The 27,596-nt window shown below is 35.8% G+C and overlaps 1 protein-coding gene across 1 annotated transcript in view; it reads left to right on the forward strand.

Moving 5' to 3' along the window:
* Nucleotides 1-380: 380 nt before the first annotated feature.
* LOC111151958 (base methyltransferase of 25S rRNA 2 homolog) overlaps nt 381-27,596 on the forward strand; it is a 108,018-nt gene continuing 80,802 nt past the window's right edge. The window contains 3 exon segments of the mRNA XM_022510203.1: nt 381-768; nt 771-971; nt 16,039-16,180. Of these exon segments, the coding sequence (XP_022365911.1) occupies nt 381-768; nt 771-971; nt 16,039-16,180 (731 nt within the window).

A 27,596-nucleotide genomic window follows, 5' to 3' on the forward strand; every position in this document is an offset into this window, starting at 1 on the left:
TGTGACACCTGGGCCACCACAAAAGTTCTTGAGGGCAGGTGTTGAGGGTTCTCCATCTTTCCTTTTCTCTCCACTATTACCTTCTACCGCTTTTCTTGACTCTCTCCTTTTCCCATTTCCTATGTCCTTGGCCCAGCTCTGGCACTAAAGGCATTAAGCACTGGTGGCCGGTGAATTAAGTCACTACTTGGTAGACCGCTCCCGCCAATGAAAGCATCTGTGCTTGGGTCCCTCGAAGTGTAAAATTCCTGGGCTGTCGAGTCATCTCAAAAGCGCTTCCCCGCGCTATGCAGCTAAAGAGAACCTATAAGTGACAAAGTACAGCAGGGGTACAGGTAGAAGACCCTAACCGCTTAGCGTTAGAATATAATTCTCAGAGGATGGAAAAGCCGGAAGACGCGAAAAGGCTGGGGGTAGAACCGAGCCCCTACTAAGCAAACTCAGACGCGCAAGCGCGTCGTTCACAGCGCCTGCGCACAGAATCTGGAGAGGGGTGGGGAGCAGAAAGGAGCTTTTGGGCCCAGCGCTCCCACTGCCTCAGCTCCCCCGCCTCCTCCAGCTGCTCGCGGTCCCAAACAACCGGGTGCGCCGCCGGCGCTCTCCATCCATTGGCCTTTAGCCTTTTCCGTTTCCGCCCAGCCCTCCACAGTCCGCCAATCAGCTTGAGCGTTTGGGAAAGGGGCCACCTCCGAGGCCGACGCTTTGGCTCCTCTGCCTCCCCCGCCTGCTGCCTCCGCTGCTGCCACCTCCTCCGTCAGGCAGGCGTCTGCGGGGCCCGAGGGGCGGCGGCGGCAGCGGCGGCGGCAGCGATATGGAGCCGGAGGCCGGCGGCCGAAGCAGTGCTCGCAGGCATGGGGCTGGGCCCCCGAGCACTCCGCCGCCTCGGGAGCAGGAGCGGAAGCTGGAGCAGGAGAAGCTGTCCGGGGTGGTGAAGAGCGTCCACCGGCGGCTCCGCAAGAAGTACCGGGAAGGTAAACAGCGAGCTTGAGCGAGGGGGGGAGGGGAGGCCTCATCGCCCCCAGCCCCTTGTCACCTCTCCCCTCCCCCAAGGGGCCACCATTGCAACCTGAAGGAGCTGCACGTCAGCCCCTGCCAGCGCCGCTCTCCCAGGCCCGGACGCCCCCTTCTTGGTCGAGTCCTCAGTCGGCGTCAGACGCGCTCCTCCCGCCCCTTTTTCTTCGAGGGCCCTTCAGGAGAGTTCCAGGGCTGTGGAGGAACTGAGTCCCCACCCCTTCCAATCCCCTGTCCCCAGTCGGGGTGCTAAGATTGTTGTCACTACACACACAAACACACGCGCCCTCCCAGAAGAGGTGGAGGTCGCTCAACGCGAGAAAGGTGAAGGTAAAACACGAAGGCAGGTAAAAGCCATTTGGGAAAGATCGAAGGAAGCGTGAGTTGCCACTCTCTCCCTGCGCTTGACCAGGCTTCTTGATTTGCTGCCCCGACAGACCCCCCTTGCCTGTGGGTTTAGCCAGGCAGTGCTGGAGCTTCCTCGCATTGGTTTCCAGGGCTGCGAAGTCAGCAGGCCTTCTAGCTGACTGGACCTCACCTTGTTAGAGGGGGGAGGGGCGCCATTCATAACCCCCATCCGCCATTCTCCAAAACCTTGATTTCGGTGAGGAAGGAAAAGATCTGGGGCAGGTTCTCAAAATATTGTTTAGCTTTGAATAGTCTGTGTAACCACCGAGCCTCCTAGGGACACAGATGCCGGTGAAGCTGGGAACCTGTCCTATGGAAGATCTGAAGCGAAGGAAGAAGCCTTTAGAGGAGCGTTTATAGTTGGGGTCTGCAGTTATCCTCGGTGTTTTTAAATATAGGCTTCTTAACAGAGCTGTTTTGTAGGTCACTTGACATTGGAAATTCCCAGTTTTTTACACACTCAGGAGAAGTTTCTTGAGTATCAAAATGAGGGATAGCCTTCTACTTGCTCTCACTTTAGCTTAATTGCAAACTGAAAGTCAGCAGTCTTCTAGTGTTAGTTTTATAGTGAGTTAAATTTAGGATTAGACGCAAAATATGTTACAATAACATGTAACACCATGTTACTTTTGATTTACAAACACTTTTCAATAACTCTAGAAGATTAAAAAGAAGCATCTTTTGTTCCTTTGAATGTAGTTGATGTGTTTCCTTTCTCAAACTTAATTCAAAGTTTTCCTCCCTTGGCAACTCAAGCCTAGCTTTTTAAATAGCTGTTTAAATAGTCATCCTCAAAGATGGCTTATAGTTATTGTTTAATAGGTGACAATAGAAAGAGACTTATCAGGCATAGTTAAGATGTTGACAAGTGTTTTTTAAAAGAACACTTTAACCCCCAACCCACAATTTATTCAATAAAATGAGTAGTTGTCATGACAACCATTGCATCATTCTTGATATTCAAAGAATGCACTTACATAATGGCATTCACTGTAGATTGGAGAAATCCACTGGAGAAATGAAATAAATACACAATTTATCATGCTATTTTGTACAGCTCTAAGCAAGTACATCTTTTTAAAGAAAAAGCTGACTAGCATATAATTGTTTCCATTTCTACCTTTTTATAATATTATTAATTTATTTGTAAAAGAAGAGGTTCCACTTAAATCAACACACTACTAATGTGTCATCGTATGTTCAAGTGCTGTTTATACTTGATTAGTTTCCACATGTTGAAACATGTCTTTAAACTTGAATATTAACCAAGGGAACTTTTGTTTATAATGAGAATTGGTCATTGGAAGTTACCAGAGCTAGAAGAGCTACATATGGTTCATAAATGAATGATCTAGTGTGCTTCTGAGCAGGTCAAGTCCTGGCAGTCTGTAAACATTTGAGTGAGACTGTTCTTTAGGCATTTTAATGCCCTGAATTCTATCAATGATCTAGATTTCTTTAGGCTTTATTCCAGTGATACACAAAGCCCTACCAGTGAACTAGCAAAGTAAGAGATCCTAATGAGCATGCACTTCCTGCTTTTATTTCTGACATGTAATAATGTCAGATTGGACAGAAATCTGTGAAAAGGCCATCTGTGGAAAAGTCTAATTATGCACATAATCCCAAGAAAATAATTTTTTAGTGTTTTCCTTTGAGGTTTTAGTATTATAATACTGGTGGTCCACAGTGTGCAAACATACAAGTTCATTTGCAAGTCACCAGTGGTCATAAAATAATGATGTAAGTGGAGCTTAGGTGCTAGGTCAGGTTATACAGGCCTATTTAAACAGTAACTGTAAGACCATCAATGATACAAACTACACACCTTTTGTAACAATATTTCTATTAGAAAATGCAGTGAAAATTCCAGCTTAGAATCTTGGAATGTTAGACTAGAAGGAACCTTAGCATTTATCATTGATTCCCAAATATGACTGATCATCTGTGTGCCATTTAGAAAATTCTTGTCTTCTACCTTTAGTATATAGTTTCAGAATCCTTGTCAATGGGGCCTGGAAATTTGTCAGCCAATCTTTGGAATGCATTCCTTTTACACATGAGTGAGCCAAATCCCAAAAATATTGACACAACTTGCTTGAAGTTTGGATAGTTCATCATTAGTACTGTACATATTTTATGGAAATAATTTTTTCCTCCCAATTGCACACCTAATGGTAACTCCACATGTTGGTGAAATAGGAGGAAAATGGGAAGCAGGAATTTGTGTTAGGTAAAATGATGTAAATTGATGAGAAAGGAGTAATCCATGGGATAGGTATGATGAGCTGAGTTGGGACTATATGAAGTATGGGTTTTTGGGTGAGAAATGGCAGGAGTGAGCATTGGATAACAAGTGTACAGTTAGATAATGTAGTTTTCCCTTCCCCTATATCTGGTACTGAAATTAAAAATGAATCAGGAATAACAATAAAAATAAGATTTTCCTGCTGTGGTAGAAAAAATTTCTCAACTGATGCTTGTTGCCCACCTCATGCTTGTTGATGGGGATGAGCAGGCTTGGGGTTGGTGGTAGTGGGTAGAATGGTAAAGATTAGCTGGTGGATTTAGTGCACTTTTTTTTTTTTTTTTTTTTCCCACTTTTGTCCCTCTTTACTCCATTTACTGCCTGTTCTCTGTCACCACTTAGAGATCCTTTGCCAATTTGTATAAAGTAAGAATTGGAGATAATGGTCAGTGTTCTCAGCAGTGCTGTTATCTTAAGTAGTTATCAAGAGGAAATGGTAGGGAAATATCTAGCAGTGGTGAGAAGAGGTGTTTGTAGTGTCAGCCATTTATAGCTAAGGGACAGTCCTTTAGATTGAGTTTATATAAATGGAAACATGTTTGCAGATATAGGTGTTTTCTGTCTTTGCTATACAAAATTTTAAAAATAACACCATCATGTAAGCCAGAAATATTTTAAATGTATCATAAGAGTTGTAGACAGCTTTTTAATGAGAAACAGCTAATTTTGCTTTCCAAACAGGGACTTCATTGTTTAATCCAATCTGCCTGATGAGTACACATCTAATTGAGAACTGAAGTAGAGCCATGTGTATTTTCAGTTGTCCTTGTATGTTTTTTTCCCATAATCCTAGTCACATAATCCTGTTCTTACAATGATTATTATTATGCTTGGCATCTCTTTTTCCAAACTCAAAGTTTTCATGTAAAAATTGAAAAAATGTAAAGGCTGCAGTTGTTAGAAATAAAAGTATGATTTCCATTCCGTTTAGATTTGATTTTTTAACCCATCTGTGAATGTCTTTAGTAAATTTCATCAATTTATTCACTGAATACTCTGAATTTATTTATTCTGTAGGCCAAAACAAGTTAAAAAACAGTTCATCACACAAACCCATGTAGCTTATAAGCCAACCAGAGAAAAGTAAACATGCATAATAAGCTGTTAACAGTGATATTCTCAAGGTCACTGAATTATGGGGGATCTTTATTGTAGTTTCCTATATTAAAATCAGTGTTAGTAATAGCAATGATGATATTATAAAAGCAGTTAAGACAGATTACTGATACTGAAGCACAAAAGGAGAATACAGGGTATGTTGGTTCTATAGACTATGTCCGGAAAAAATTATGTATTGAAGATAAATAGTTGTGAGCAGCATGTTAAGAAGCAACTACTAAATAGTCTAGTTGAGATGTTTAATTTTATTGATTATTCACATTCTTCATAATTTGAGAGAAGGGGTGAGCTAGAGTAACAGTTTAGGATAGGCTGAAAAATACTATTGTGATTGTTTTTCTTTACCAAACACATGAAAGAGAGTTGGCAGGGAAGGAAAAACTTGAATTAGACTTTTTTTTTTTTTAAGATTTTATTTATTTATTTATTTATTTGATAGAGAGAGAGATCACAAGTAGGCAGAGAGGCAGGCAGAGAGAGAGAGGAGGAAACAGGCTCCCCGCCAAGCAGAGAGCCCGATGCTGGATTCGATCCCAGGACCCTGAGATCATGGCCTAAGCTGAAGGCAGAGGCCCAACCCACTGAGCCACCCAGGCGTCTCTGAATTAGAAATATTTTTAAACTAACACCAAAAGGTCTAAAAATGAAAGAATGAATATAATATTAGTGGTTTTCCTGAAACAAAGTTTTGAAATTGTTTTTAATATTAGGATAACAGACTTTTTAATTGAAATTTCTTATTTTTTTTTCCTTCTATGGTCTTCAACACTACTTTAAAATACTAACCAACTCCATGACCCCAAAAAACTTAGAACAGGTTTTCTTTCTTTCCTTTTTTTTCCCCTTTTTTTAAAGTGAAGTTTTACTCTCTTTTTCTTTTTTTTTCTTTTTTTTAGTCATGCCCATTCTGATACAGAATCAGAAAGTGCTGCTTTGTGATAGAATGTTTATTTAGTTAGCAAAATAAGTAAGGTGAAGACTGTCCACAGAAGGGCTTTGTTAACATTACACAAGGAGAGTGGGAATTGCCATTCTTGCAGGGAGAAAAAATGAAGGGTTTAATAATTAGTAACACTAAAAGAGAACATTGACTGGTAAATAGTCATTTCAGTGAGAGGCATATAGTATATTAACTATTTGATTTTGTTATTATTGGTCATTATTGTAGTAAGGTATCTTTTTAGGGTTTTGGTTTTTTTACATTTCAAAAGGTACAGTAAAATTAAGTAGATCCTCTTGATTGGTGTAGAACCTTTTGATTGTTTTGTGGAGGAAAAAAAAATAACAAATGCAATGGATCTTATTAGCCTTGGTTCCACATCATTATCATCAGTGGAAATTTGTGAAACATAGGCATATGTATTTGAAAGCTCCATAGGTTATATAATGAACAGAGGAGTTAAGGAACGCTGAACTCTAAAGTACTGTAGAGTAGGAAAGAACCGGAAGAAAGGAGATCACCTAGGAGACCCTTATACTGATCTGATTTAGAGTTAATCATAGCATCAGTAACAACAGTGATCATGAATACAGAGAAAGATACACCAAAGAATTTTTGAAGGTCAGAGTGAGTAGTTTCAGTGAAAGTAAAGGGGAAGAGTCCGAGATGATGTCAAGGTTTGTTTTCTGGGAAAATTTAAGTACTCATTTTCCTCTGTTTTGGAAATGTGTATGGGTTGGGATGGGAGCAGGGAGAACAGAGTAAACAGGTTGGTTTGTCATAGGGTTGGTGTAATTATTTATTTTGGAATATATCCTTTAGAAGTATAGGATTGGAAGCCCTTCTGTGGAAATTGAAGTTTGAGGCCATATGAACTGACCCACAGAGTGATAATAATGCGTAATTGAGTACAGATCCTTGGAAGATACCAGTAGTGTCCAGTTTTACATTAGTGTCCCTCTTTATATCTTGTGCTCCAATACCACAATTGTGCTTGCCTTTATTGTATTTATCCCTTACCAGTTCAGTTACCTGTCTTTCCCACAACTTTAGTTCCTTGAGTAGGACTCTGCCTTTTGTTTTTGTATCCCTAGTATGTAGCATTATGCCTTATAAATTTAAGGTACACACAAAAAGAATGATGCTTATATAGATATTTCTATATAGTCGGGTTTAATCTTTTTATATTCATTCATATTTTTAAATTGTAAATTTGGGGTACAGTTTTTTTTGTAAAGAATTTATGGTCATGGCTTCTTAAGTAGTTAGATTAATTTTACTCTTCTAAAAACGGTTGAAATTATCAATGTAAACATATTGTTTTTCTATAGTTAAACTGTAAATAGTGGAGAATATGGATACTGTAAAATGCCTTGTTTTTAACATTTGGTAAATTTTCGTGGAATCACCTTGCCTTATTTTACTGTATGCTGTGAATTTCTCTTCTTTGTTATTTGCTACTCATCTTTCCCTACCTATTGGTTCCTACATACTAGTGTTAGCCAAAGATTAAAAAAAATAAAAAAATAAAAAGTTTTATCCAAACAGAAAAAATGAGAACTATTAAGGATATTGTATTGTGTGTCTGTGTGTGTTAGTATTAGAAGATGGTAATAATTTTGTTTGAGTGTATATTTATCTATATACTGTAACTTCAAAGATAAAAATCTTTCAACCCCAATATCAACCTAAATTTTGGGGGTGAAATTAGCACTAATTGCAAAATGCAAACATCTGAGAACCACTGATATAAACTGTACTAATTTATTATGCTCTAAGTGTAGGGACATTGATGCCCATTGCAAGGGTTATTGTAGAATAGATGGCTAATCAGCATGCATCTGATCATCCCCTTTTCTCATTTATAAAGCAATTTCTCTACTTAATATAGAAATTATTAGTCCGATTTATATAGAAGTTAATTCTCAGAAGGTTGTTCATAAGTCCTTTGTTTACACCAAACAAGTAATCTCTGTGGTTGTACATATATCAGTAAATTTGTTTTATAAGGGAATAACAGATGTTGATGCCATTGATTCTGACTTTTCTTAATTTGTTTCCATCTCACGTGTAGGATATATTCAGAGTTTTACATTTTGAATTAACTATTTTTATCATAAATATGTTTATAACAAGAGAATGCTCCAAACACAAGATAGACTGTAGACTAAATTACATTTGTAGATACTGAGTTTCATCCATGCAGTGTTTTGTTTTTTAATTAAATTTGACTATTCGGGATGCCCTAAACCTCACTAATCTATATATTATTTCAAGAGGTGTTTGAGTTTACAATCTTATCATAGACCTGTGGTTTTGAGCCATCACTGCACAGTGGCTTTATCTGAGGAGCATTAAAATAACCAGTTTGTACTCCTGATCAATTAAATGAAACTTCTGGGTGATTCCAGCGTGCAGCCAGAGTTGAAATCATTGCCAGAAATCTAACAATTAATGCAGTTGCAGAGACTAAATAATTGCATTTGGCTGACAAAAGACCATTTGTTTGTAGCAAGTAGTGTCAGTGCTACTTCTTCTGGTGCAAAGCTTTGTTCATATCTGTGAACATTCATAAATTAAAAACTGGTAAAGAGAAGCAAGGTGGTGTGGTGGTTAGAAGCATGGACTTTGGCATTTGACTGCTAGATTTGATGTGTAAGTAAAAGATCTGTCTCAGTGGGTTGGTATTAGAATTGATCTGTAAAGTAAAAGATCTGTCTCAGTGGGTTGGTATTAGAATTAAATGAGTTAATATTTGTGAAGTACTTAAAACAGTATTTGCAACATAGGAAGCATTAAATTTGTTACATACATGGTTTAAGAAATAAAAAGGTATATCATTAACTATACTGCCTGGGTGCATTTAAGGGCTATAACATTGAAGATTGGCTGGTTCCTGGAATTTCTACCAAGGCTGCTCTGTAGTCTCTGTCTTCTTCAGTATTAGAATGGCTGTAACAGGTTTTTTTGCCCCCCCCGCCCCCCCGCGCCCCACCAGCCCCGACTGCTTTGCTTCTTATATTTCTGTTTTTATAAGAAAGGTCTGACCTTAGTACATCACAGTTTTGGGTTTTTTTCCCTCATCAGAGAAATGACTAGTCATGACATGTTGGATATAAGATGCAGGTTTTCAGGTGTTCTGTGTTTGAATCTCAGAAGCTCCTTCTACACCACACACCGTGGATGTTTTGTTCCCCTTTAGGTGTGTCACTGTTTCAGGTGCTCAGGAATCCTGAGAAGCCTGGTTTAACTGTGTTTGTGAGACACTCTAGACCTGAACACTTGTCTTAATGCTGTAGAGTGGCTGTTGAACTTGTTTCCACTTGGTCATGAGTTTATCTGCTTACCTCATATTAGAGAAAATGATCTTTAAAGGTTCTTGAAATGTGAATTTGGTAATCTGGTCATCTATAGGTAAAGTATCTTACTGTCCACATTTGATAATGTACCGAAGTAAAAATTAAATAGATTTTTAGTTCTGAATTTCCACAAGGTCAAGATTTGTTTGTGATACTCAAAGTAAATTGTTTTTTTTTTAAGAGAACTTAATGACCCTCAAATTTAATGAAATATATATATTTTTAATGTTGTAACTTTTACTGTGCTCATGGCATATAATATTTTTAAATGAAACTTATTGAGGAACAATTTATGTACAATAAACTAAACCCATTTAAAGTGTATAATTCAGTGGGTTTTGGCAGATGTATACACCTGTGAAGCATTGCTACATTCAAGATACAGAACATTTCTATTGTTTCCAAATTTCATTATGCTCCTCTGTAGTCACACCTCTGTCACTCTGTACTCCATGTCCACTGATCCCTTCTGACTATACATTTTTCTTTTTTTTTTTAAGTTTTGTGAATATGGAATCATGTGATTTGTTTTGTATTCCATGTAAGAACCACAATAGTGCGGTGTTGATCTTTGATATTATGACTCAGAAGGGTAAACCACTAAGAATAATTTACATGCTATTCTTATCTAAATTTGGCCTCAGATTTACACTTAACAAAATTTCTTATCTTCTGTGCTTTATCTTTTTAAAGTGAGAAAATTAGAAGTTACTGAGAAAATAATATTATTTGTAGCATACTTATAAACATCACATGGTCCTAGCATGTAAAAATGCATCTGTCTTTTTTTTTAAGCATAGATAACACCATCTATCTTTTTTTTTCACATAAAAATAACTCATCTATTTAAATAATGTTGTTACCAATAATTTCTCTTTAAGCGTATAGCTTTTCCTAAAAGATATATGTACTGTTGGGTTTTTTTTTCTATTTCAGTAGAAAATGCCATTTGAATTTTTTTTGTTTGTTCAAATTTTTATTTAGAAATACATACAGTTATCAAAGAACTTAATGGATACAGTTGCACTTCCAGCTGCAAGTTTTTCTTTTGACAATAACATAAAGTAAAAAATACATAAAGTAGCATAAAACAGTGAAGTTTCCAGAAAATTGACTTTGAATCTATTGTTTTTCCAAGCCTCTTGTAACTCTTATTTTAAGAACATTATTTTGAAGTATTCAGATTTTACTTTTTCATCACTATTATCCACTGACAGTTGTCAACTCTTGTTTTAATTTTACTCTGGTACTGAATTTAATTTATAATTTTGGTGTTTTGTGTATTTTTTGAGCATGGCAAAAACGTAAAACATTTTTTCCCCCATTAATGGGGCACCATCACTAACTCCTATAGCTTATGTAAGTTTTAAATCAAAAAGTATTTGCCTTTCAATTTATACTTTCTAATGGGAAAATTACCATCTTATGGTCTTAGTAGACAATATCCATAAACAAGTGACAAAGTACTATAAGGATTGCAGATACATATAGGAAGTAATTGTAAGATGATCAAGTAAGAAGCAGATGGACCCTTTTGAATATGTGAATTCAGTTATGATTTGAAGGAAAGAAATTTGCTTGTAACAAATGGCAGGAGAGAAGTTAATTCAAAAAGGAAAAATAGTGTCAACTTAAATAGGGGATCCCATTGGTTCACTTAAGTTTGGACCTGTTCTTGAGGTTATTTAGAAGAGTAAAGATGAATAACTCCTTAACTCCATTATACTTGGTTCTTAAAAGACACCAGAGGCACCAGGGTGGCTCAGTTCCTTAAGCATCTGCCTTCCGCTCAGGTTGTGGTCCCGTCCTGGGATCAGGCCCTGAATTGGGCTCCCCGCTTGGCGGGAAGCCTGGTTCTCCCTCTCCCACTTCCCCCGCTTGTGTTCCTTCTCTCAGTGTGTCTCTCTCTGTCAAATAAATAAAACCTTAAACAAAACAAAACAAAAAAGACAGTTGTACTCAAAGTAATAATATCTTTTTTTTTTTAAGAGTTTATTTATTTATTTAACAGAGAGAGAGAGAGAGAGAGAAAGAGAGAGAGAGCGCTATCACAAGTAGGCAGAGAGGCAGGCAGGGTGGGGGGGAGCAGAGAGCTCGATGCAGGACTCAATCCCAGGACCCTGAGATCATGACCTGAGCTGAAGGCAGAGGTTTAACCTACTGAGCCACCCAGGCGCCCCAAAGTAATAATACCTTAAACTAATCACCAAATTATTAAAAATGGAACTTACTTTCTTTTTTTTTAATATCCTCGTGACTTATTTATTTTATAACTGGAAGTTTGTATCTTTTGACCCCCTTCACCCATTTCTCCCACACCCCATCCCACACTTCTAGCGACCACCAATCTGCTATCTGTATCTGTGAGCTTTTTGTTTTTGTTTTTGTTTTAGATTCCGTGGAACTCTGTCTTTTGAATTAATGAATTAATGTGCTTTTAATTTTTTCCTAGTTGTTACTGTTACCACTTTTTATAGGAAGTAATAGCTCATATTTTTTTTCTTTTAGTTGTCACATAAAATGTTTGTAGAGGTGAATTTAGTCAGTAATTATGATACTGTCTTGATTTTTAGGACCAATGTTCAAAATAACTTGGTTCATTGATTTCTGTTACTGAACTTAGTTTGACAACTTAAATTGGCATCAGTTGTGTTTTAAATTATTAATTAGTTTTTTTTTAATTACTGTTTTAAAAATTTGTAAGAAGAATATAATAAATAGAAGTCATGCTAACAGTTCAGAATCTTATTAGGCAAATTGACGACTTTATCTTTTAGATGAAGCAGAGCTTTAACATGGTCTTTAAAACTATGTACTTGAACAAATTACTGATTTCTTCTTTATATTCATTTAGTTTGGCCATAAAATATTCACTAATTATTAATTTTAAGTTAGACTGGAGGACATATATATATTATTTTTAAAAGATTTTATTTATTTATTTATTTATTTGACAGAGAGATTGAGATCACAAGTAGGCAGAGAGGCAGGCAGAGAGAGAGGGGGAAGCAGGCTCCCTGCTGAGCAGAGAGCCCCACCCGACGTGGGGCTGGATCCCAGGACCCTGAGATCATGACCTGAGCCAAAGGCAGAGGCTTTAACCCACTGAGCCACCCAGGTGTCCCAGGAGGACATATATTTTTAATTGTGCTTTCTAAAAATAGTTTTTGAATTCTCTATATTTGGGGAAAATGAAATGTATGTATTTATTGGAGATTTAGCTCTCCCTCCCTTCCTCTTCCTCCTTTATCTCTCTTTTTTTTAAAAGATAACATTCATACTTCTAGAGGATGTCTAAGAAGTGGGCAAGAAAATAGATATTAATCACAATGATTTTGAGTCATCACAAATGCCAATATCATTGTAAAATCATTATATGACTAATTACTAATTCATTGAGAACCTCTGATTGAGCTTGAATACTTAAGCATTTCTGATTCTGTTGACTAGATCTTTGATGCCGACCTCAGGAAGTTCTTAGTTCCTAATTTGCTACTTGGTAATGAAAAAGTATTATACTTTTAAATAGTTCAGTCTTTTAGATGTTGGTTGGCCTAATTTCTAAAAGATAACTAAAAATTCTTAGAATCAAGTATTAACATATTTTTTGTGTAAAAATTTTGACCACATTAGCAGGAGGATTTTGATTATGTTAGCAGAAGGATTTTGATTATGGATACTGGGCACTGGTCAACCTTAACTGGTATTGGCTTTTAGAACTCAAATCATAAATTATTTTGAAAATACTTTGCTTAAAAGATAAATACTATTATTTTGAATACTGTAAAAACAGAGAATGGACTATTATGGAAAAAAAACTGAATTTGGCCATTCTGTTTGTTTAACAAGCTTTCAAGAGTATTCTAGAAAGTAGAATATTTTAATAACTGGTGGCAGTGTTTTTTCTTCAACTTTGTAACCACTATTTAACATAGTGTCTTCTTGATACATCTTCTTGTATATGATTTAAAAGTTCTGGGTCCAGGAAGCCTTACATAGGACATAGGGAACATAATCTGGTTCATATAGCATCTACCACATCTTGTGACATTTCTTCTTCCCTTTCTTTGATGCCAGTGCTAGCTCATCAACTTTGTTATCCTGGGTAACGTTTTGACATAGAGTATTTTTTTTTTTTCAGCAAATCCACTGAAAGAATGAAAAATATATACAACTATATTGTTTAGTCTCAATTATATATAAGGGTACTACACTTTACTAATCATGCATCGGTTTCAGTATCATCGTAGTTGGAGAGAGTTTGGAGACTTAAATGTTAGCAAAGACTTAAAATTGAAAGTTCTCTGCAAACAGTTTGAGTTAAATAGGCTTTACAGACAAAATTTGAATCCTTCCTCAAAACTTCAGTGGAGCAGATAGTAAGCTTTAAAACTGTACAAGATACTGATATTATGTACACAGAATTTTGTTGAATGTGGTAAACTATGGGTCTTAAAAGCTGAATGGCAGTAGGTTTCTGTATATATGCAGTTGTCTTTGTATATGTACAGTTGCCTTTGCAACTCTATAGTTAATTCTAGGGTAAATTGAATTTCATAGTATACAGTGATATAGAGTTGTAGTAGATGCATTTGGTGCCCCCACATAACGTACCCTTGGTCTTCAGCTGTGGCGGACAAACGGTGAGCTCAGAGGCACCCAGCCCTAACAAAGTTGCACTTTAACTGAGTGCTGCTTTCCACTATTCTTAACACTGCTGGAGCCCACTAAGGATGTCGCCTTACTCAGTGCCTAAGTGCAAACTAGAAGTAGAGGTTCTCATCAACTCTCAGTTAATTGGGGATTGTAGCTGATGTATAAAATGTCCTAGCCTCCTGTCTTTTAGGTGCAAAATTCCAGAATTCATATGCTTCTCTAGCCCACAGCAGCAGAACTCAATAGTGTACCTTTGTTTTAGCATTTTTTTCCTGCCTTGGCTTATTCTCCCCACTCCCTCACTCCTGTTTCCTAGGATTCTCTCCCAAATAAACTACTTACACCCAGGTCTTTGTCTTATGTTGTATCTTCTGTGGAATCTAAGCTAAAAAGTCTTACAGAAAAGAAATCTGTTTAAATATGTTAAACATAGCTTTTCCCAGATATATTTGGCCATACAGCTTTTGTTTGAATGATTGTTATTACCAAAAAATACAGTAATTTTATGTATTTATTTTTCATATTAAATAGAGCAGTGAAATTTAGAAGTTCAAACAAAAGGCCTTTTAGAATTGAAGATGTCCATCTTAATAAAAGATAAAGCACCTCTAAAATGATACTATTCCTTAGTGAACCATTTGATATCAAGTCTGATGAATAGAGTGTTAGGAACCATCATAGGTTTATTAATGTATCATTAATCAAAATATTTTTTTCAAAGACTTCCTGTAGTTCTATTAGAGATTTGGTAAATTACTCTATCTAAAAGATGTTGCTAAAACTGAGGAGTTTTTCTTTAAGAATTTAGGAAATATGTTTGCCTGCCTGTTTTAGTGGATGGTTATTGCAGTTCACTATATAACAAATTGAGAGTTCTGTCACTACACAAATATTACTGGTTAATGAAAATATTGTTGTGTAAATACATAACCCTCCAAAAGAGAAACCTTCATCCCTTTTGGGTTTACATTCGGTATTCAGGCCAGGATTGAGACTGTGATATGTAATCATTTTAACACTGTGTGTATCTGCATGTATGTACCTTTATTGCTGTTTCTCAGTTTAGTCAAACTAAAGGGCTAGTATTTTGATTTTCAACTCAGTCCTTCTTGGTCTCTGTGCTTACAGTAATAAGGCTTTTGAAATTTTGAGTAAGTCAGTCTTGATGTATTTGAACTGTTTTAATTCTTTTTCTGTGTTAAAAATCAATCAAACAAACACACTTCTTGAATGCTAGAATGTAATAGTCTTAACTGGGAAGAGAATTTGACTATCATCTTCAAATTTGGCTGTTTTATTTTATGTTTTTGATTTTATTCTGTCACCAAACAATTGCCTACATTTGAACATAAGGCAATAAAACTTAATCTTAAAACTAAGGATGTTGAGTGAAGCCACCACGATAATTTTTGTTTATCCTTTTGTTTATTCTTTTACCCTAACAATTATGTTAATGCTCATTTATTTGGCCATAGCATTCTCATTCCATATTTTATCAGAACGCACATTGCTCTTTCAGATTTCATATTAAAAGTGGTGACTGATTTAATGTTTTTAAAAAGGTGATGGCAAATACAGTCAGCTTATAATTTTTATTCAGAACATTTCATAAGGATTTGAAACTTTGGAGGGGCTTCCAAGATAATTTCTCTAGCAGCATTTTTGCCCAAGGATAATAATTTTTTAAAGTACTGTATGCCGAGAGCATGTCCAAGTAAGTAAATAAAAATATTTAGCTTGCTTGCTAATTTATGTTACCATCTCAGCCAGCAACCCCTTTTTAATATAGAAAACTGTATGTAGAGATCCAAGAAAATAACAGGCAAGAAGCAAGGTTAAGTAACTTTACTCTGTGCTGCAAGGTCATATTGCCCAAGGGTAGCAGGATAATTAATGCTTGAATGCCCAGCCATAATTGTTCCCTCCTAGTGTGTTTTTGGTTTATAAACTGATAACTCATACCTACGTCTGCTTATGCTTATTAGTTTGAGCTTCACAAATCCATCTGTTTAAAATGGTAAAATTTATTTGATTAACACATCATCATAGTTAAAATGTTGCATCTTTTGCATAAAGGACCTTTTAAAATTAAAAAGTTTAAGCTTCATGAAATTTGATTTCATGATTTTGCTTTTCTCATTTTTAAGTAATTATAGGTTATGCAGAAATAAACTTTTAAAAGCCTTAGATATTTTTAAGTGAAATTAACTTAATTCATTTTTTCCCCTTGTTTTTAGTGGGAGATTTTGATAAGATCTGGCGAGAACATTGTGAGGATGAGGAAACCCTTTGTGAATATGCTGTTGCAATGAAAAATTTGGCAGATAACCATTGGGCAAAAACTTGTGAGGGCGAAGGTCGTATTGAATGGTGTTGTAGGTGAGTGTTTTTATGAACTAACATTTTTGGTTTCTAATGTACTGTTTAAACTCTTAAATCCAAGTAATGCTTTGTATAATTCACTGTACCAAAATAGAGCTGCTTTAAAACAGATTATATCTTTTAGGTAACTTTTCCCCCTTGACTCTCTTTCCCTAGGTTCATATCATTCATCTCTTTTTCATCAAACTGTTTTTCTCGGATATAACTTTTAATTTTGTTTAAACTTTTTTAAAAGTATAGCTCTAAAAATAAATAAAAGTGTAGTTTTAAATGCATTTAATATACTTAAACACTAATACATTTAAAATAGGAGTTTTAACACTTAACTCTTCATTAATAAGTTATAGTATAGAAATTTCTTTTCATAATTATATTTGGATTCAAGTAAAAGTGAATATGTTTCTATAATTTAAAGTTTGAAAACATCTTAAAAGTGTTAAAATCCTGAATTTTGGTTGTATGACTTAGAGTGTTGTAGCACTTAAATTTATTTTGGATAATGTTTATCTTATCGTAGTTTAAGTTCATAGTATAAATTCTAACATTTAAAATATCAGAAAGTGAAATACTTCCTGTCAGTTCTCTCAAGGTGGTAAAATGAGAAGAATAGATATGTATAATGACTGAATTTAAAAATGAACTCCCAGGAGTGGCCAGGTGGCTCAGTCCCTTAAGCAACTGACTTTTGATTTTGGCTTACAGCATGACCTCAGGGTTGTGAGATAGAGCTCTAGGGCTCTGCACTGGGGGTGGAGTCTACTTAGGATCCTTTCTCTCTTCCTCATTATGCCCCTTTTATCTCTCATTCTCTCTCTCTAAAAAAGTAAATAAATAAAAAATAAAAATGAAGTCTCAGAAAACAAAGTATTTCCTTTTTATGTGGACAATAAATTTATAACTTCTGGTTTATATTTCATTGTAGTTATTCTATCCAAAATTTGTTTTAATATCATTTAAAAGTTATGTAATAATGCATATTTCATTCATTCAACAAATAGTCCAGAGAAAAAAAATTGTATATATTTAATTGTTTTGTTCATCTAATAATAATTTTTAATGATTATCTACTGTGTACTAGTCACATCATAGGCACTGAGAGTACAATAATCCACCAAAATCCTTGCTCTCTTGCTCTCTCTTTCATGCTAATAGAGGCAAGAAACAATATATAAGTTAAATATATGCTAAGTCAGATAGAGTAAGTGCCATGAGAAAAGTGAAGCAAGGAAAAATAGAACGATTTTGAGTAGGGTAGACAGGGTCGGCCTCACTGAAGTGTTATGTATAAAAATCACAAAAAAAGTGAGAGACCAAGCCTAAGAAGTCCGAAGGCTTTGAGGTACAGACTGTTGTTGGGATGTTTCCGAAACAGTAAGGAAACCAGTTTGGCTAGAGCAAAATATGAGGGGAAGAAGAGTGGTAGAGAGTAAGATAGTGAACAGCTAGAGTCTGTAAGATTTTGTAAACCATTGTAAAGACATTAGCTTTTATTCTGTGTGAATGAGTCACTGGATGTTTTAAGAAGAAGATTAACAGGATTTTATTAACCTTTTATAATGTGTCTGGAATTCTTAAGAATTAATTGCTGTGTTAAGATAGACTATAGGAAGGGGAGGGTGTAACTAAGGAAATCAGGAAGCTAATGTAATAATCGAGGTATAAAGTTGTAGGAAACAGTTTTTTTAGAGTGTGAGAAAGTGAATGGACAGAACATTAGTATAATAAGATTAATGCTCAAATGAGTATAATGACTCAAGAGAGGGGGTAGGGAAATGATGGTATATATATTGTGGTGATTATGATGATACATAAATATGAGTTGGATGTGGGGAGTGAAAGGGTGGTATCACCCACCAATGGATTGTGGATGCCAAGAATTGTGGAGTTGGATAACTAAAGAAAGGAGCCAGAATAGTAGGAAATAAGATGCTTGGAATTAAAATGTTTTGGGGTTTTTTTGTTTGGTTGGTTGGTTCTGGAGGGAAAATGGTTATAAATCTGACTTACCCACAATACACATTTTCTCCCTCAAGCTAAGAAACACAAAATGAGAAATACTGCTGAACCATGTATTTCTTTTATTACACAAAGTAATAATGTAATCCAGTCAGAAAATTAGTGCCATCACTATTTAAGATCACCATTCTTGGCTTTTAGCAGCAGCACTGCTTTAAAATTAGTATTCAAATACACCAAGCAAGCTCTCAGACTTTATTTTCTTAAATGGACTTTGATAGGTGGTACTCTCATAGGAGCATTTGCTTGTACCTTCCTTGAATAAAGAATCTGCCTCACACTTCACTCTGTTTTTCCTTGGATTTGTGGTTTTTATCAATAGTTATTGTATCTACATGTGTTCTGAAAGAGGTCATTTTTAGGTCAAACTGCTGAAAAGGAACATTCATAAGAATTGAGGTCAAACTGTAAAAGAACAGTGGCAAAATATTGTAAACTAATCTTACTGTGGGATTTAATCCATGAGGAGTTTTATAATGTCTTTAAACTTTAAACTAGCTTGAGGGAAAAGGCTTCAAAACAGTATTGAATTTTGAAACTTGATTTATCTGCAATTTTAACTTGTGTTATATATATAATTCATTTCTCTGTTGATAATTCTAAGAAAGCAGTGGTAATTTGAAAGCTAAAGTGGGTTTTAAAAAGGGTCTAACAGAAGTTTCTTTCCAGTTAATTATACTTAAAACTTCATAGGAATTTGGTATGTGAGTTAAGCCTTACCGACATTACCCTTCTAAGATTTTACTGGCTGTTTAGCTTAAAGAATTCTACATATGATTTCCTGCAAAAAAAATAATAAAATTTGACTTATAGTATGAAATACTGAAAACTAGAAACAAGACACAAATGTATAGTTGTTGTTTAATAAAAGAATTTGCTTTTTCTAAGTCTTTGTACATAGAGAGAAACACATTGTTTCCTGAATCATTTGCAGGTAAATTGCAGAAAACATGACTTTCATTCCCACACATCTCCTAAGAATAAGGACATTCTTCTCCATAACCACCATATCATCATCATCACATTAAGATAATTAACAGTAGTTTTCTCATTTCCTAAAAATTTTAGTTCAAAAATTCAGATTTTTAAAAAATTGTCCCCAAAATGTACTTATAATTTCTTTTTCTAAATCTAATCAGGGCTTATGCATGACATTTGGTGGTTACATTTCTTTAGGTTCTTGTTTTTATTTGCGTTTTTAGAGAAATGTCAGTTTATTTGTAAAATATCCCACATTCTCTCTTCTGTGGTTTTTGGTTTCAAGATGGTTGATAGTACTGTTCAGAATATCTGTATATCCTTACCGATTTTTTTTTTTTTTGGCTTTTTGTTCTGTTACCAAGAGAGATATTTTCAAGATACCATTTTTCTCAATTTTTATATAATAATTATTTGGCTCATCTTTTAGAGATTGCATTTTTCTTTTGAAGTTCTAGTCAGTTAACCTTTTTCTGAATTAAAAGAATTATAACAATTATTTTAAAGTCTTTGTTTATTCCAACATGTTTTATCTAGATCTTCTTTTGGCTGTTTTTTTCTTTTGGCTATTATGGATCATTTTCCTGCATTATATGTCTGGTAATTTTAAAATATATATATATATGTATATGTACATATATATATGTACACACACACACACACACACACACACACACGAACACTGTGTTTTGAAGAGACTGGCATAAATATTAGTTTTCCCTAGAGAGGGCATGCTTTTTTTTTTTTCCTTCTCTCTCTCTCATTGAGTGGCTGCTAGGATGGGAGACTGACACTTCGATCCATCAGGGGTTAAAATGGATTACATAGTTTCATTTCACCTCTGGCTTCAAATGCTTTGCAGTCAAATGCTCTACCACTGAGCTATACCCCCTGGCTTCAAATGCTTTGAAGGTGAGTTCTGTCTTATGTATATAACAAGCACATTCCTCCCTCAAGACTCTGAGACCTTAGCCTACAGAAGAGTGTAAAGAATTTTCTCTGCTTTTTAGTCACACTCCATGCCTCTAGTGCTGCCCCACTGCCTTTTTCATATTTGAAAATCAAGACCTATGTGGGGTGGGGGGATGCAGGAGTAGAACAGGGAGAACAATCTCTGCATTTGGGTTTCTTAAAGTTTCCAGTTAGTCACACTATTCTAAGCAACCATTAAAAGTTCTGCTGGTTTCCCTTTAATCAAGCAAAATCCCTCTACTATGGAAGACTTGATCCTTTGCTGCCCATGTACCTTTTCAACAAATGTACAAAGTGCCTGTGATCTCTTCTCATCTAGGTCTTTCTTTAGTTCCTTTAGACCTTTTGTATCTTTAGCTCTCTTAATTTCTTCTTAATACATTGTTTTTTAGATTGTATAGTTCTTTTCCCCCAGTAATAGCATAACCAGGTGCTTGTAATCAGCTAACAGGTTTATTTGTTTATTAGATAAACTGTTTCATTTGGGTTTGCAAAATGTTTTTTCAAATTGTATCATTCTTTGCATTTATTAGCTTCTGTAAATAAAAGCTTTTCTTTATGAACAGGGAATGATAACCTGTTCTTCAGAAAGGCTGGGTAAAAATAAACATACACGTATACCTAATTCTTTTTGTTTAATTAGCAATTTTCTCAATAAGAAATTGGTGTAATAGTTACAGTTGTGATGAGTAGGTTTTTTGGTTTTGAGGGTTTTTTAAATTTTTGCAATATCACTATAGCCTCTGATATTAGTTATTCAGTCTTCTTCCATCAGTCTTTTTTTGGGGGTTGGAGGAAGATGTTCAGATTATTTCATATGTAGTTGGTGGGAGCCCCTTCCAAGCTGGATTCTATGTTCTGACATCACCTGTGAGCACTTTCTTAACTCTCTAGGACAATATGAACCTTTACTTTTGCTGTCTGAGACTTAGAATCAAACTATTTCTTCACAGGGCCCTACTTTCTTTTAGTGGGAAATGGCATTTAGAAAATAAAGTAAGATCTGGGCACTAGGTCTGCTGCTGAAGGACTTAGTTCTGAATAATATTAACACATTTGCTTTTGTCCTATAGTTCACATAAAGTGGTTTGAAAATTACAGTGCCAGTTTTACATTTAACAATAAACTGGATGAAGTTTAAAATTTCCTTGCAGTTCTTTTGTCTTTAGAACATATTCCACCAAGGGTCAGGACCCTATGTTTAAAAGTTACTTGAAATAGTTCTTTTGTATATGGTTGTGTTCACTTTTCTTTCATTTTTATGAGTTTTCCCCTATTTTAATTTGTGGGAATATGAAACATTTATATGGTTCAAAACTCAAAACTTTATAAAAAGTTGTATTTGTAAAATGCTCCCATCCTTTTTCTTCATTTGTTTTATCCTGTTTTTTTTTTTTTAAGAATTAACCAAATTCACATACACACATATATCCACCTGTTCTTCTGTGTTCAAGTGGGATATGTTATATACTCTGTTTTATACCTTTCTATTTTATTTAATAATATCTCATGAAGATCACTGTTTGGTATTGTACTGGTCAGGGTTCTCCAGAGAATTGACTCCTGTGTTTATGGAGGCTGACAAATTCCAAGATCTGCAGGATGAGTTGACATGCTGGAGACCCAGGAGAACCAGTGGTGTAGTTACAGTCTTAAACCTGGCAGGCTTGAAGCCTAGGAATAGCGGATGTTTTAGTCTGAGTCTGAAGGCAGGAAAAATTCAGTGTCCCTGTGCTAATAAGGCAGTCAGGCTGGAGGAGGCTTTCATACTCTGGGGAGGGTTAACCTTTTGCTCTATGCAGACCTTAAAGTCATTGGATGAGGCCCACCCCATTATGAAGGACAGTCTGCTTTACTCAGTTTACTAATTTAAATGTTAATCTCATTCAGAAACATCCTCACAGAAACACTTAGAATGTTTAGCCAGATATCCAGGCACCCCTTGGCCCAGTCAAGTTGACAGCATAAATTAACCAATCACAAGTATATAGATATCTTCCTCATTTCAGTCAGTTATTTATAAGCTTTTCCTGTTACAAATACTGCTATAGTGGGTACCCTGGTGCGTATTCATTTTGAATTTTGGGCATTGTATCTTTTTAGTTTCCTGGATGTGGAATTGTGGGGTAAAAAATAAATGTATACGGGGTTTTGTTAGATATTGTCAAATCACCTTAGATAACCTTAAATAAGTTTAAATCATTTTGCAGTTCCACCAGCAAAAAACAAAAATACCTATTTCTTCACAGTCTCACCTACCTTTTAAAGTTTTGCCAGTTTGATAGGTGGGAACTGGTATCTCTGGTTTTTTTTTCTCTTGTGAGTGAGGTTAGTATGTTTCACATATTTAAAAATTAATTACCCTTTTTTGTGAGTTACGTGTTTATGTTTTGGATACTTTTTTTTCCCATTCCTTTTGGTTCCTCTTGTTTTTTTTTTTTTTTTCATAGTTTTTAATATGATTTACAGACATGTGCCCTTTTTCTTTGACTCTTTATATCTTTTGCCATGCAGGTTTTTGTTTTGCCATGTAGAAGAATTGTTTTTACATAGTCAGATATGTACCTCTTTCATTTCTTCCAGATTTCAGTTGTCTTAGAAAAGCTCTTCTGATTCCCAGACTATAAGAATTCCTAATAGTAGTTTACTCATTTACTCACTAGTTTTCTTCTGGTAATTGAATGATACCATTTTTTACGTTTAGATCTCTGACCTGTTTGGAATTCATTCTGGTATTTGTTGGGAAGTATAGCTCTAACTCCTACCACCAAGTAATTATCCATTTCCCCAACATGATTTATGAAAAAGTCCCCCTTTTCTGCAGTGATTTGGCATGACATTTATATGCCAAATTGGCCAACTGTATGCTAGAGTTGGTTCTGTTTTAGGACTTTGTTGCTTTTCATTGTCTCTATTATTTAATCTATGTTACTCTATAACATCATCTCCCTACCCCACCCCACCACCTGTACTTCCTTCTCTTCCTTCTGAGGATTTTCTTGATTCTTCTTCTCTCCTTTTCCTTTTTTTTTTGTTGTTGTTGTTTTGGCATGTATTTTAGAACCAACTCTTATAACTCAATTTGTAAAAAAGTTTTTATTTTTATTGGATTTACATTAAATTTTTTAATAACTGCAGAAAACTGACATCTTTGTAATGTTGAATCATGTCCATGAAAAAGTTATGTATCTTTCCATTTGATCCACTCTGCTTTTGAGTTGTTCAATAGTATCTTACAATTTTCTGAATATGGGTTATGTGCATTTATCATTTTATTGCTGTTGTAAATATGATCTTCCCTTCCATTATATTAAGAAAGACATATATATATATATATATATATATATAATATACATGTATATACAATGCATACAATATACATGTATATTATATATACAGACGCTTTTAATTTTTGTATGTTTTACATCTTGTTTTACTGAATTGTCTTACTGTTGATATTAGTTTCTTACAGATTCTTTTGGGTTGTCTAGGTAAACTCATCTGTAACTATACAGTATTTTCTTTCTTTCTCTCTAGTTCTTTTTGGTTTATTTGTTTGTTTTTTCCCTTTTTCTTTTAATTTTTTTTCTCTTACTAACATGTATTATTTGCCCCAGGGGTACAGGTCTGTGAATCGTCAGGTTTACACACTTCACAGCACTCACCATATCACATACCCTCCCTAGTGTCCATAACCCAACCACCCTCTCTACCACCACCCCCAGCAACCCTCAGTCTGTTTTGTAAGATTAAGAGTCTCTTATGGTTTGTCTCCCTCCCAATCCCATCGTGTTTCATTTTTTCCTTCCCTATCCCCCAAACCCCTCACTCTGCCTCTCAAATTCCTCATATCAGAGAGATCATATGATAATTGTCTTTCTCTGATTGACTTATTTCATCAACACAATACCCTCTAGTTCCATCCACATCGTTGCAAATGGCAAGATTTTATTTCTTTTGATGGCTGCATAGTATTCCATTGTGTATATATACCACATCTTCTTTATCCATTCATCTGTTGATGGACATCTAGGTTCTTTCCATAGTTTGGCTATTGTGGACATTGCTGCTGTAAACATTGGGGTACACGTGCCCCCTTGGATCACTACATTTGTATCTTTAGGGTAAATACCCACTAGTGCGATTGCTGGGTCATAGGGTAGCTCTATTTTCAACTTTTTGAGGAACCTCTGTGCTGTTTTGCAGAGTGGCTGCACCAGCCTACATTCCCACCAACAGTGTAGGAGGGTTCCCCTTTCTCTGCATTCTCATCAGCATCTGTTGTCTCCTGACTTACTAATTTTAGCTATTCTGACTGGTGTGAGGTGGTATCTCACTGTGGTTTTGATTTGTATTTCCCTGATGCCGAGTGATATGGAGCACTTTTTCATGTGTCTGCTGGCCATCTGAATATCTTCTTTGCAGAAATGTCTGTTCATGTCCTCTGTGCATTTCTTGATTGGGTTATTTGTTCTTTGGGTGTTGGTTTGGTAAGTTCTTTATAGATTTTGGATACTAGCCCTTTATCTGATAATGTCATTTGCGAATATCTTCTCCCATTCTGTCAGTTGTCTTTTGGTTTTGTTGACTGTTTCCTTTGCTGTGCAAAAGCTTTTGATCTCGATGAAGTCCTAATAGTGCATTTTTGCCCTCGCTTCCCTTGCCTTTGGTGATGTTTCTAGGAAGAAGTTGCTGCGGCTGAGGTCGAAGCGGTTGCTGCCTGTGTTCTCCTGAAGGATTTTGATGGATTCCTTTCTCACATGGAGGCCCTTCATCCATTTTTAATCTATTTTTGTGTGTGGTGTATGGAAATGGTCCAGTTTCATTTTTCTGCACACGGCTGTCCAGTTTTCCCAACACCATTTGTGGAAGAGACTGTCTTTTTTCCATTGGACATTCTTCCCTGCTTTGTCGAAGATTAGTTGACCATAGAGTTGAGGGTCTATTTCTGGGCTCTCTCTTCTGTTCCATGATCTATGTGTCTGTTTCTGTGCCAGTACCATACTGTGTTGATGATGACAGCTTTGTAATAGAGCTTGAAGTCTGGAATTGTGATGCCACCGACTTTGGCTTTCCTTTTCAACATTCCTCTGGCTATTCGGGGTCTTTTCTGGTTCCATATAAATTTTAGGATTATTTGTTCCATTTCTTCGAAAAAATTGATGGTATTTTGATAGGGATTGCATTAAATGTGTAGATGGCTTTAGGTAGCATAGACATTTTCACAATATTTGTTCTTCCAATCCATGAGCATGGAACATTTTTCCATTTCTTTGTGTCTTCCTCAATTTCTTTCATGAGTACTTTATATAGTTTTCTGAGTACAGATTCTTTGCCTTTTTGGTTAGGTTTATTCCTAGGTATCTGATGGTTTGGGGTGCCATTGTAAATGGGATTGATTCCTTAATTTCTCTTTCTTCTGTCTTGTTGTTGGTGTATAGAAATGCAACTGATTTCTGTGCATTGATTTTATATCCTGCCACTTTACTGAATTCCTATATGAGTTCTAGCAGTTGTGGAGTGGAGTCTTTGGGTTTTCCAAAGTATCATATCATTCTGCAAAGAGTGATAGTTTGACTTCTTCTTTGCCGATTTGGATGCCTTTAGTTTCTTTTGTTGTCTGATTGCTGAGGATAGGACTTCTAGTAGTACATTGAATAGCAGTGGTGATAGTGGATATCCCTGTCGTGTTTCTGACATTAGCAGAAAAGCTCTCAGTTTTTCTCCATTGAGAATGGTATTCGCTGTGGGTTTTTCATAGATGGCTTTGACGATACTGAGTTATGTACCTTCTGTTCCTACACTTTAAAGAGTTTTAATCAGGAAGGGAAAGGATGCTGTACTTTGTCAAATGCTTTTTCAGCATCTATTAAGAGTATCACATGGTTCTTGTTCTTTCTTTTATTAATGTATTGTATCACATTGATTGATTTGCAGATGTTGAACCAACCTTGCAGCCCAGGAACAAATCCCACTTGGTCATGATGAATCATCCTTTTAATGTACTGTTGGATCCTTTTGGCTAGTATTTTGGTGAGAATTTTCGTATCAGTGTTAATCAAGAATATTGGTCTGGGGGCACCTGGGTGGCTCAGTGGGTTAAAGCCTCTGCCTTCAGCTCAGGTCGTGATCCCAGGGTCCTGGGATCGAGCCCCGTATCGGGCTCTCTGCTCAGCGGGGAGCCTGCTTCCTCTTCTCTCTCTGTCTGCTTCTCTGCCTACTTGTGATCTCTGTCTGTCAAATAAATAAATTAAAAAAAAAAAAGAATATTGGTCTGTAATTCTCTTTTTTGATGAGATCTTTGTCTGGTTTTGGGATCAAGGTAATGCTGGCCTCATAAAATGAGTTCGGAAGTTTTCCTTCCATTTCTATTTTTTGGAACAGTGTCAGGAGAATAGGTATTAATTTTTCTTTAAATGTTTGGGACAATTCCCCCGGGAAGCCATCTGGCTCTGGGCTCTTGTTTGTTGGGAGATTTTTGATGACTGCTTCAATCTCCTTACTGGTTATGGGTCTGTTCAGGTTTTCTATTTCTTCCTGGTTCAGTTTTGGTAGTTTATATGTCTCTAGGAATGCATCCATTTCTTCCAGATTGTCAGATTTGCTGGCATAATATTGCTCATCATATGTTCTTATAATTGTTTGTATTTCTTTGGTGTTGGTTGTGATCTCTCCTCTTTTATTCATGATCTTTTTTAACTTGGGTCCTTTCTCTTTTCTTTTTGATAAGTCTGACCAGAGGTTTATCAATCTCATTAATTCTTTCAAGGAATCAACTCCTAGTTTCGTTGATTTGTTCTATTAATCTTTTGGTTTCTATTTCATTGATTTGTGCTCTGATCTTTATGATTTCTCTTCTGCTGCTGGGTTTAGGCTTTCTTTGCTGTTCTTTCTCCAGCTCCTTTAGGTGTAGGGTTAGGTTGTGTCCTTGAGACCTTTCATGTTTCTTGAGAAAGGCTTGTATCGCTATATACTTTACTCTTAGGACCGCCTTTGCTGTGTCCCACAGATTTTGAACAGTTGTGTTCTCATTATCATTTGTTTCTATGAAGTTTTTCAATTCTTCTTTAATTTCCTGGTTGACCCATTCATTCTTTAGTAGTATGCTCTTTAGCCTCCAGGTATTTGAGTTCTTTCCTCTTGTGGCTGAGTTCTAGCTTCAGAGCATTGTGGTCTGAAAATATGCAGGGATCGATACCAATCTTTTGGTACCAATTGAAGCCTGATGTGTGACCATGGTGTGATCTATTTTGAAGAATGTTCCATGTGTACTAGAGAAGAATGTGTAATCTTTTGCTTTGGGATGGAATGTTCTGAATATATCTGTGATGTCTGTCAGGTCCAGTGTGTCATTTAAGGCCTTTATTTCATTGTTGATCTTTTCTTTGGATGATCTGTCCATTTCAGTGAGGGGAGTGTTAAAATCCCCTACTATTATTGTCTTATT

This window comes from Enhydra lutris, unplaced genomic scaffold, assembly GCF_002288905.1.
Source record: "Enhydra lutris kenyoni isolate GAN:26980312 unplaced genomic scaffold, ASM228890v2 scaffoldscaffold27, whole genome shotgun sequence".
In the NCBI taxonomy this organism is placed as follows: Eukaryota; Metazoa; Chordata; class Mammalia; order Carnivora; family Mustelidae; genus Enhydra; species Enhydra lutris.